Genomic DNA, 12,346 nt, shown 5'->3' with positions numbered 1-12,346 from the left:
TCTTTTATAGCATTGAATGCCCATAATTTTACATATTCATGTTTGACCATTTAACCCTTTCTCCTTCATCGATTAAATGTCAATTTGAATTTTCCTTTTTTTAGAGTGCAATAAAACTACTTTTGGTAGTATCATGTTAGCTGACTGTAAATGGTTTCAAAATAATGCAAGCTTGATTATTTTTTGGACCGATTAATTAATTTGGTAAGTTGCGTTAAAAATGACGAGCTTTTGCTTATAGGTTGGCGTGAATCAACAGATTATAGAAATGAGCGGATTCTTACGCATAAAGGCTTCTAGTTTGAGATCCATACTCATTTATGTTTTAATCGAGTCTCATACCTCACCCCAAATGGTTTCCTTGATTAAAGACCTCACAGCAATCCCAAATGTAGTTGGTTAATTGAATATTCATAGAAAATACTTTAGGCGCGCTATATAGTCATCATAGCTACGGGTACGATTTCTGTGACGTAGTTATGACATATAATTTCCAAATCCGGGTGACATTTCATGTGACCCGACTTCAATTTCCAATAATGTTAAATAAAATAAACGTGTTGTGAACTGCGGGTGCATTTCATGTAGCGTGGTTTGCGATGTGTGTTCAAAAAACAAACAAGTGTATGACGATCATGAATTTTTCTAAAAAACATTGAAAGTGGTTAGAAAGTTAAAATTGCCCGCAAGTTTAAAATGTGTAATTAATCAGATAATTATGCCAATAATGATAGTTTGAGCGACCGTGCTAAAACCATGGAACCCGAAAATGCCTAACACCTTCTCCCGGGTTAATAGAGTTCCTTATCCGGATTTTTGTATTTTGTAGACTCTGAATTTGAATAAATAATCTGGTTTCGGTTAGGGGTGTACATTCGAATCGGTTTATCGATAAATTGAATCGATTATTTGTTATCAATTTATCGATTTCGATTTCGATTTCGAATTTTCCTTGTTGAGTTATCGATTTTGATTTTGTCCTCTTCGGTTATCGGTTTATCAATAAACCGATAAGATATTCGAAAAGATAATTTTTTTTACCCTTATTCTATAATACCCTTTCATTTTCCCTAAGTCCCTAACCCTATTATTTCCTCTACCATGTTTAAGTAATGATCATATTTAAAGCTCAAGGGAATGAAGTTCAAATTAATGGAAAATAGAATTAGACGTGATAATGTATTTTTTATACCGTTGGAGTGTTGGTGGCATATATTTGATCCCTTACTTTAGTTTTGTTGCATGTTCTTGTTAACATAATTTTTATGTCATAAACGGTGTTCGTCTTTCTGTCCATATTAGTTAGGTTTATAGTGATATACTTTCTGTGGAATCCCGCAAATTTTCTTATTGGTGTAATCGATAACCGAATCGATAAGCTCTAAAAATCGATAAATCGAAATTGAGAAAATCGAAACCTTATTAAAACAATAACGATAATCATATGTACAAATCGATAATCGATAAGTAATTATCGATAAGAGTTAAAATCGAATCGATAAATCGAATGCACACCCCCAGTTTCGGTTATTGTCACTTAAATTGAAAAAACTCCCTTATACCCCATTTCGGGTAGAAAAAGAAGGCGTGACAACTCTGGCGACTCTACTGGGGATCGTACCCAAAATCTTTGGTTCAGGGTTCAAGAATTCGAGCTTAGAATAACTGTTATAGTTGGCTTTATTCATTATTTGATTTTTATATATTTGAATCTAATGTGTTAAATGTCGCTTTTTATCACTTTGATATTTGTTTGGACTGTATATAAATTGTTACGAAACCTTCTTCTCTCTGAGTCTTCTAAATCATCTAGGAAGTGTGCACTTCGTGTGACTTCTTTTCTGTTAGAGTCATATTTGCAAAGCCGGTGAAGCTTCTATATTTCCGGTACGCTGCCTCCCTCCCTCGGCTCGAGCTGTCTACTCAGGTAAGCCAAGTCTAGAACAAATACACTCAGGTTTTAAACTTAGAATAACATAGCCTCATGCCGGATCTCTAGTAGGAATGCTTGGTTGCATCACGTGCATTTGACTTTGGGGACTCAACACAGGGGTTGGGTCCATCTAGGACAAGTGTACCCGAAATAAAAAACCATCATGATGCATTCTACGTGCTACTTGTACATTTATTTGATCCGGATTGCATGTTGACCAGCTTCTAGAATAGGGAAGAAAAATTGAGAAAAAATTAAATTGAGGTAGGAGAGAGGAAATTACTCACCTTTGAAAAACCTGGTGTCCAAAATATCCCGAAGCTCTGCCGAAATTTTTGAAAAAAAAACAAAAAGAAAAAAGGGGGAAAAGTTATTTCAAAGTGTTTATAATTTTCTGTTGCGTCAAAATTGACCGAACTATGCGAGTTTAATTCTCACCGGATGTGGGATACGTAGGCAACCCTCATCGGGTCCAGCCCCGCTTTTGCAAAAAAAAAAAAATTAATAACCAAAAACATGAAATTTTGTCATTTTTGTCACAAATAAATTTAGGTGATGTCGTTTTTGTCTAAATAGCCAGAAATGTCCCGATAGGGCACCGAAAGGCTGTTTTTGCAAGAATAGCCACCTATGGTCTTCCTTTCAAATTTTTGGCCAATTAGCGAACACAACCCTAAAATCTTCCTTCCTGAAGTGCTGAAGAGCCGTATTTGCAAAAGTGTTTCATTTTGAGCAAGTGTTTGAGTTGAAATTTTCCAAAAAAAAAATTAAAAAATAATAATCTTCGTTTTGGTCAAAATAAATCATGGTTTGTTTTAACCGATCACTTTAAATAAATGTGCAGGATGAGCACTATTGAAAATGAACCTTAAGTTGTAGAGAAAATCCCTATAGGAATCCATATGTGGTGGAATGACCTGGGGGAGGTCAGTAGGGGTGATGCGATAAATGTTTTGGGCAGGCTCACCGGTTTGTTGAAAATTGAACCAAGGATTGATATAATTGAAGCATTGATACCGTTTGGGGACCCATCCCACAATGCATTCCACTTCTCTGATTTTGAGTTGACCTCTACACTCGAGGAGATAGCAGGCTATGCTGGTCTTAACGAAAATCTCAGGTGCCGATATCCAGTAGCACCAAGAGCTATAACCCCTCACAAGTTTTTGGACCTCCTGAGTATTAGCCGAGAAGTCAAAGATGGGAACTTGGCTGAAGGACTTTGCACATTCCACTTCCTATACTGTCGTTATAGGGAACCCCCACGGTTTGAGGCTTCGGATACCGGTTTAAGTCATTGTGGGAATAAAGGCAAATGGGAGGCACGCCTAGGATTGGCCTTCATTGTGGCATTCTTAGGCACTTTAATCTACCCAAGGAGTGATGGACACATAGAGTTGGGGCTCGCAGGAGTAGCTGACTTCATGATCAAAAGGGCCGATGGCACTATTGTGCCAATGATCCTAGTAGAAATTTATCGACCACTAACTGTTTGTCGAGCAGGGGGAATTTTTTGAGGGTTGCAACATGCTTTTACAACTCTGGATGGAAGAAAACCTTTGCCATCGTCCGGGGTACTTGAACTATGGTCTGACTGGTCTTAACTACATTGAAGAACACGAAAATCGAGTGGATAGTCATGAGTTTCCAGAAGGTACAGAGGCATGGTTCGCACATTTGAGTTCTTTGACTACAAGAAGAATTGAGTGGACATTCGGTTGGCTCCCGGTCAACGAAGTTATCTATATGTCGCCCGGAGTGTGCTATCTTTTATTAATGGGTCTTCGGAGTATTTAGTCGTATGCTCCATACAGGGTTCTACGTTAGCTGGGCAGGTACCAAACTGTCCCTCATGATGAAGATTTAATTCCCGGAAGGAAAAGTTCGCCAGATTTGGCATCAGTGTAGGTTCCTGGAGCCACAGACTCGAGTACGGGATTTTTCCAAGGGTGAGGTAAAGCCTAGTTATACGGCCTAGTATGGTAAAAGGGTTCAAGTCCATCAAGAGCCTGAAAGTCCCACCAAAAGGCCCCATGCACAACAGTTCACTGATAGGGCACAAGAACAATGGGATTGGTTAGCAAAGGAGAAAAGCTACAGGGTTACGATAAGCAGATTAGAAGGGCAAATCAGAGATCTTAAATTTGATAGTAGTGTACAGGCCGCCGCTGATGAAGGAAAGAAGAAAAGGTTGGCCCGAGAAAATGAGGCCCTCCGAGCTCAAATCCAAAAGATGAAAATAGCAGCTGAGAACCTTGCCAGGAGTGGAAAAGATGAGAAGCTCATCAACAGCCTTAGATGGAAAGTGTGTGATTCTGGGGTCGATTTGGAGAAGGCCGAAGGTGAATTAGCAAAATCTCGGGCAAAGTTGGCTAGGAATGTAGAAGAGCGGGTAATTTTCGTTCAGCAGTTGAAGGAAAGGTATGACAATGGAATCACGAGTCTAAAGAAAAAGATCAATACCCTTGAAAATGAAATGACCAAGCAAGCAAAGAACTTCAAAGTAGAAAGAGAGCACTGCTATGCATTGATGTCACAACTGGAAGAGGACTTGCAACAACTACAAGAGCAAAATCATACGGCCACACAAGTTTTGGAGGCCAGATCTCAATAGATTGGACGTGTGCTCCAAGAGAAGGGCGTCATCAAGGAGAGGGTTAGAAGAATTATTGACTATATTATGATAAAGTGCAATGAATGCGAGGACATGACCAGGTCCATGTTCTTCGCTGTAGTAATGATTTTTGTCCGTCAGATAATGGACGACCTATATCACCTCCAAGAAGATATGGCATGTAGGCCCACGATGAGACCGACTGATGTCCCGCGGGCCCCTGGAGCAATATTGGAGGCACTTATGTATTCCTGATTTTATTTTCAAGTCTGTATTTCAGTTTCTTTTAGAGTCTGTTAGTCCACTTTGAGTCTTGTTTTGGTTTTTCAGTGTTTTAGTATGTATGACGGAGTCGTTGTAATAGAGGAGAATCAGAATGTTTTTATTTAATGAAAATTTGAAAACCCAAGAATATTTCTTTCTTTTATTTTGCATTTATTCCCTGAACTACGTAATGATTTGATTCATGCGGTGTCATGATACATAGAAAATCTCCATAGGATTCGATCATAACCATAAAATGAAAAGAAAAAAAAGAAAAGAGAAAGAAAAAGAAAAAAAAACTGAGTAATAAAAAAGAATGGCAAAACGAGAGAACAAAAGTGAGTGTAAAAATAAAAGGGGAGCGACAAGAACCAAGTGGAAAATCAATAGTGACTAAAAAAGGCAGGAGTGAAAAAGAAAAGAAAAGAAAAGAGAGAGAAGAAAGTGCAAAGTGAAAAGAGTTCATTAAGGCCGGGATGAAACATGCAATTGTTCAAATACATAATGGAAGCTTTTAATTGTTCAGGTGCATTGCATCCCAAACGTGCGGTTGCCTATCTGTTAAACCCTTAAACACTAACAAGTTTGCTGTTGTCATTGAGAATAGGAAGGTGGTCAGTTTGTTTGGTATTCTGGCAAGCCACCCATGTAATACCAGGTCTAAACACAAGGCAATTATGGCTGGCAAAGAATTGGACGCGAGTGTTATTGACCCTCCGAGAGACGTGGAGGAATTTGAGCCTGGTTTTAAAGAAGAGTTACATAAGTTGAAACACTAAATGGCCGAAATGTACCATGCATGGATGAAAGGGCATCCTCCACCGTCATACCCCGCCAACCCTGCTTTCATCCCACCACTAGCTCAATCTCAAGAGCACCCCATTATTGATCTATCCCACAACATGCACCAAGCTTAACCCCTTACCACCACTATCATGGCAACACTTCCCAAACCATCCAAGCTCCACCAGGCAAAGCAACCACATACCTTACTTCGCCAGCTACCCCTGTCTTCGTAGCACCCCTGCCAACTACACTCCATCGATCTTCCAGTGAGTCGGCATTCCAATCCCAAGATAACTAGTACTATGCCCCAGAGCCCACCTTCAAAGTCCCGGATCACTACTCCTATACTCCCCATTTCGAACTTACTGTCGAAACTAAGAAGCCACCCAAAAACACGGAGCAAGAGGAGATATTTAGGAAGGTAAAGAGCTTGGAGCAGTCACTGAGAAATATGCAATGATTGGGAGGTTAAGTGAGTGTAATTTATAAGGATCCGTGCTTGTTTCCTGATGTGCAGCTACCTATCGGATTCAAAATGCCCAAGTTTGACTTGTATGACGGGCATGGAGACCCTGTGGCCCACTTGAGAGGATTTTTCAGCAAAATGAGGGGAGCCGGTGTGAAAGATGAACTATTGATGGCATATTTTAACCAAAGTCTGAGTGGTGCAGCATTGGAGTGGTACACCCGCCAGGACAACAATAGGTGGTACACTTGGGATGATCTGGCCCAGGCTTTCGCTCGGCATTTCCAGAACAACGTAGAGATTATCCCAGATCGCCTATCCTTGAATAAGATAGAGAAAAATCCCAGTGAGAGTTTTAGGGAGTATGGTTTCCGATGGAGAGAACAGGCAACGCAAGTCAACCCTTCAATGGAGGAAGATGAAATTGTAGAGTACTTTCTCTAGGCCTTGGAGCCTACTTACTTTGGTTATCTGATCTCGGCCATAGGTAAGTCTTTCAATGAAGTGGTAAAAATGGGAGGAATGGTAGAGGAAAGACTCAAATCAAGCAAGATCATGAGATACTCTACCATCAAAGCAACTACCCAAACGATCCAGAATGGCACCGGGGGCATGTTAGGGAAAAAGAAGAAAGAATATGTTGCTATGGCCGTCTCAGGATCGTGGCATGGCCCAAGGGGCTCACCTTATCATTACACCCAGCCTCGACCCCAGCCTCAAACCTACGCCCATACTCCATATAATCCACCTTAGCACTACTTCCCACTACCAGACCCTCAATATTCAGTTAGACCACCCCTATACCATGTCCATCATGCACAGTCATATGCTCAACCCCCTCCTTACCCGCAATGGCGTGCCCCAGCTCCACAAAACCCTTACCCACCTCCAAAAACATACCGAAACCCTATTGGTCCTAGCTTTCGACCAAGGCTGGAGTACAAAAGGGAAAGATGGCAGCGGAAACAAACTTTCACCCCGCTTGGAGAGTCTTACGTCAGTTTGTTCCAGAGGTTGAGGCAATTGGATGTTCTAAGGCCGATTGAGTTGAAATTACCAAATCCCCCTCTGAAAAACATGGATTATTCCCTCAGATGTGCATATTGTTCTGACGCCCCGGGGCACGACACAAAAAAGTGTTGGCATTTGAAGAGCGCCATCCAGGAGCTTATTGATACAAACCAAATTGTGGTCCAGAGCCCGGAAGCGCCAAATATCAATCAAAATCCGTTGTCAGCCCATGCCGAAACGCACATGATTGAGATAGTGCATAAGGATGAGAAGCCCAAGAAGCCTTCAAAGTATGTTATGATGATCCGTGCCAGTGAAAGTAAGCCAGTCAAAATTCCAATTTTTACAAAGGCAACATCTTCAATAGCTAAAGGGATGACAGACAAGCTGATCACGCCTAATTATAAGCCGCCTGTGGTAGTCGCGAAGGGGTTCCCAGATGATGTTGAAACAAAGTAAGGAAAGCCGAAAGTGGTCTTACCGAGGGTAGCAAGTAATCCTGTCACTATTGTGGAAGGGGATCGCATTGCCCCTATTATTACTGTGACCCAGTTGCCGATAGATGACACCAAGGCTATTCCATGGAATTACAAGTGAGTAGTAGTAACTTATAAAGGGAAAGAGGTGGAAGAGGAAGTTAATGAAACCCAGGGGTTGACTTGTTCGGGGAGATGTTTTTCCCTAGATGAATTAAGGAAAGCTAAGCCACTTAAAGATAGTCTAATTATAGTGAAGAAACTAGTCACCTAAGAGGAGGCGGAAGAATTTTTTAGAAAAATGAAGGTGCAGGATTACTCCATCATGGAACAGTTGAGGAAGACACCCGCTCAGATTTCTCTTCTATCATTGTTGATACATTCAGACGAGCACCACCGAGCCCTCATGAAGATTCTGAATGACGCTTATGTCCTTGATAAGATCACAGTGAACCATATGGAGAAGATTGCCAACAAGATATTCGAGGCAAACAGGATCACCTTCTCGGATGATGAGCTTCCTCTGGAGGGTACGGAACATAATCGGGCTCTTTCTCTCACAGTGAAATGCGAAAATTCTATGGTTATAAGGGTGCTAGTTGACAATGGTTCTAGTGCAAACATTTGCCCTCTCTCCACTCTGCACAAGTTGAAAATTGATGCTGAGAGGATCCGTAAGAACAACATATGTGTCCGAGGTTTTGACGGAGGGGGAAAAGATTCTATTGGAGATATCATGCTCGAATTGACAATAGGACCAGTTGAATTTACCTTGGAGATCCAGGTACTAGACGTGGCCATCTCTTACAATTTACTATTAGGTAGGCCCTGGATACATGTTGCCAAAGTAGTCCCGTCTTCTTTGCACCAGATGGTAAAGTTCGAGTGGGACAGACAAGAAATCGTTGTGCATGGTGATGAGAACTTATGTGCTTACAATGATACATCAATCCCATTTATTGAGGCTGAAGATGATAAGGGGCCTTGGGTTTACCAAGTTTCCGAAACAGTGTTAGTTGATAAGGTTCCGGAAGGGGAATATATTCTAGTTCCAAAGCTAGCTTCTGCAACCGTCATGGTAGAAAATGAACTGTTAAAGAATGGTTTTGTGTAGGGCAAGGGTCTGGGCGCATCTTTGCAAGGCATCGTGCAGCAGCCAATGTCTCTACGTGAAAATCTAGGTACATTTGGGTTGGGGTTCAAGCCTACAGGGGATGATGTGAAAAAGGCTAAAAAGTTGAAAAAAAGTCATGGTCGCTCCCTAAGCCTATCCCACACCTCTCTAGGTTTTTCGTCAAGTCAGGGGTCATGAAGCGTCCGGTGTCAGCAATTCCAAAGTTTGTGGTTGACTTTGATGAAGAGATGATTGTAAGGTTATAGAGCCTATTTGATGAGGTGAACATGGTGAAAATTGTGGAAGGCTCCAGCAAAGCAGATGTGCAGTTTATTGGGTCAAAAGTGAAGCTTAACAATTGGAATGCTACTCCTCTCCCTACTCAAAAGGAGTTTTGGTAGTTTGCTTTATTTTCCTTTCTATTATCTGGATTATTCCAGGGTTGTAATCCAGATTTTTAATTTTTGCTTGTTTTAATGTACAAACCCTTCTATCCTTTATTTTCAATGAAATGCAATTTCCCTTTTTCCATTACTCCTGATAGTGTCATTTTTGTCTTTCTTTGTACAGTTCTTTTTATGCTTGTTTCAATGACATGACATGCATGAGGAATCTTCGGCCAAGTCTTAAAATCCAATCTAACTCATGAAATAATAATCCAAGAAATAGAATGTGATGATGAAACAGAATATGATGAAGAGGAGGCATTCGAGGAAATTAGTAAAGAACTAAATCATTTTGAAGAGAAACCCAGGCCTAATTTGAATGAAACTGAAGCAATCAAATTAGAAGATCCAGATAATATCAAGGAAACCAAGGTAAGTGTACATTTGGAACCACAAATCAAGGAAGAAATAATCAAAGCATTATTTGAATATAAAGACATTTTTGCATGGTCATATGATAACATGCCGTGTTTGAGTACCGACTTGGTAGTTCACAAATTGCCAACTGATCCGGCATGACCTCCTGTCAAGCAAAAGTTAAGGAAGTTCATCACACCATGTGGAACATATTGCTACCGGGTAATGCCATTTGGTTTGAAAAGCGCTGGGACAACTTACATGAGGGCAATGACTACCGTATTTCATGACATGATACACAAGAAGATTGAGGTTTTTGTAGATGATATGATCATAAAGTCAAAGCAACAGTCTGACCATGTCGGAGATTTGAGAAATTTTTTCCAGAGGCTCCGTAGGTACAATCTTAAGCTCAACCCTGCAAAATGAAACTGTTGGGGTTCATAGTTAGTCGACGAGGCGTTGAGTTGGATTCGTCAAAGATCAAAGCTATCCAATAATTGCCACCGCCAAGGAATAAGACTAAGGTGATGAGTTTGATCGGACGCTTAAACTACATCAACAGGTTTATTGCTCAACTCACGACAACTTGTGAGCCCATCTTTAAGTTGCTGAAGAAGGATGTCATGGCCAAATGGACCGACGAGTGCTAGGAGGCATTTGATAAGATCAAGGGGTACCTGTCAAACCCACATGTGTTGGTCCCGCCGGAACCCGGAAGACTTTTAATTCTCTATTTGACAGTCGTGGATAATTCATTCGGTTGTATGTTGGGTCAACACGACATTACTGGCAAGAAAGAGCAAGCCATTTACTATCTTAGCAAGAAGTTCACATCCTATGAGGTTAAGTATACTCCCCTTGAAAGGACATGTTGCGCCCTGACTTGGGTAGCATAAAAGTTGAAGCATTATTTGTCATCCTACACTACTTACCTCATTTCTCACCTATATCCTCTAAAGTATATCTTTTAGAAGCCTGTGCCCACAGGAAGACTCGCAAAGTGGCAGATTTTGCTCACAAAGTTTGACATCATCTATGTGACTCGAACCACGATGAAAGCCCAAGTATTGGCCGATCATTTGGTCGAGAACCCGGTGGGTGAAGAGTATGAGCCATTGAAGACTTATTTTCCTAATGAAGAGGTGATGCATATTGATAAGGTGGAGCAGGATGAAAAACCATGTTGGAAACTTTTCTTTGATGGAGCTGCTAACATGAAAGGTGTCGGAATATAGGTAGTGCTCATTTCTGAAACAGGACACCACTACCCTATTATAGCCCAGCTTCACTTCTATTGTACCAACAACATGGCTAAGTACGAGGCATGCATTCTGGGTTTGAGGTTAGATGTAGATATGGGAGTCCAGTAAGTCCTAGTCTTGGGAGATTCGGATCTATTGGTGCACCAGATTCAGGGAGAATGGGAGACTCAAGACTTAAAGCTCATACCGTATCGACAATGTTTTTATGATCTTTGTCAATGGTTCCAATCAGTAGAGTTTAGGCATATTCCTAGGATCCGTAATGAAGTTGCTGACGCCTTGGCTACCCTGGCGTCAATGTTACACCATCCGGATAAGGCTTATGTTGACCCTCTGCATATTCAAGTTCGTGATCAGCATGCTTACTGTAATGTGGTTGAGGAGGAACTTGATGGTGAACCGTGGTTCCATGATATCCGGGAATACATCAAGATGGGGGTGTATCCAGTACAGGCCACAAGTGATCAAAAGAGAACAATTCGACGTTTGGCTAGTGGGTTTTTCTTGAGCGGGGGAGTCTTGTACAAGAGAATTCCAGATCATAGATTGTTGAGGTGCATAGATGCTAAACAAGCTTTGACCATAATGGTCGAAGTTCATTCTGGAGTTTACGGGCCCCATATGAGCGGATATGTTTTGGCCAAGAAAATTCTTCGAGCAGGGTATTATTGGCTCACCATGGAATGAGATTGCATCAGCTTTGTGCGCAAGTGTCATCAATGCCAGGTACATGGTGATTTGATTTATTCTCTGCCATCTATTGCTTGGGGCATGGATGTCATTGGTCCAATTGAGCTAGCAGCATCAAATGGGCATATATTTATTTTGGTGGCCATTGATTATTTCACTAAGTGGGTAAAAGCTATGACTTTCAAATCTGTGACCAAGAAGGCAGTGGTCGATTTTGTTCGTTCAAACCTCATTTGCCGATTTGGAATTCCCAAGGTAATCATCACAGACAATGGTGCTAATCTTAACATCCATTTGATGAAATAAGTATGCCAACAGTTTAAGATTATGCATCGAAATTCCACTCTGTATCGCCCCAAGGCAAATGGAGCTATGGAGGCGGCTAACAAGAACATCAAGAAGATACTTCGAAAGATGGTGCAAGGTTCTAGGCAATGGCATGAAAAATTGCCTTTTGCTTTGCTGGGTTATCGCATTACTGTTCGCACTTCGGTAGGTACAACTCTTTATTTGTTGGTATATGGTACTGAAGTAGTTATACCCACAGAAGTTGAAATTTCATCCCTTCGGATTGTTGCTGAAGCTGAAATTGATAACGATGAGTGGGTCAAAACCCGTTTAGAGTAGTTAAGTCTGACCGATGAGAAAAAACTGGTGGCAGTATGTCATGGTCAATTGTATCAAAAGAAAATGGCAAGAACATACAATAAAAAGGCGCGTCCCTGTAAATTTGAAGTGGGTCAGCAAGTATTAAAATACATCCTTCCACATTAGGCTGAAGCTAAAGGTAAGTTTGCCCCAAATTGGCAGGGGCCGTTCGTTGTAACAAGAGTGCTGTCCAATAGTGCTTTGTATTTAACAAATATAGAAGGCAAATGTGTAGATATGCTATCAATTCTGATGCAATCAAAAGATATTATGTAT

The 12,346-nt window shown here is 41.0% G+C and overlaps 1 protein-coding gene across 1 annotated transcript; it reads left to right on the top strand.

Annotated features, from left to right (window-relative positions):
- Positions 1-8,951: 8,951 nt before the first annotated feature.
- Positions 8,952-12,049, top strand: LOC138882872 (uncharacterized). Its single transcript, XM_070163508.1, has 7 exons — positions 8,952-9,061; positions 9,235-9,287; positions 9,352-9,482; positions 10,442-10,691; positions 10,968-11,338; positions 11,459-11,677; positions 11,741-12,049. The coding sequence occupies exons 1-7, from the start codon at positions 8,952-8,954 to the stop codon at positions 12,047-12,049; spliced, it is 1,443 nt and encodes a 480-aa protein (XP_070019609.1).
- Positions 12,050-12,346: the final 297 nt, after the last annotated feature.

Source organism: Nicotiana sylvestris, chromosome 12 (genome assembly GCF_000393655.2).
Source record: "Nicotiana sylvestris chromosome 12, ASM39365v2, whole genome shotgun sequence".
NCBI classification, from domain to species: Eukaryota; Viridiplantae; Streptophyta; class Magnoliopsida; order Solanales; family Solanaceae; genus Nicotiana; species Nicotiana sylvestris.
This window is presented reverse-complemented; position numbering and strand designations above follow the sequence as displayed.

Bases quoted from the DNA above. Each gene is read 5' to 3' on its own strand.
- LOC138882872 (XM_070163508.1), top strand. From the start codon at position 8,952: ATGGTGAAAATTGTGGAAGGCTCCAGCAAAGCAGATGTGCAGTTTATT. The intron at 10,692-10,967 runs GTGTCGGAATAT...TCCAATCAGTAG, and splicing joins TGGAGCTGCTAACATGAAAG to AGTTTAGGCATATTCCTAGG. The intron at 11,339-11,458 runs GTTTACGGGCCC...CATCAATGCCAG, and splicing joins TGGTCGAAGTTCATTCTGGA to GTACATGGTGATTTGATTTA.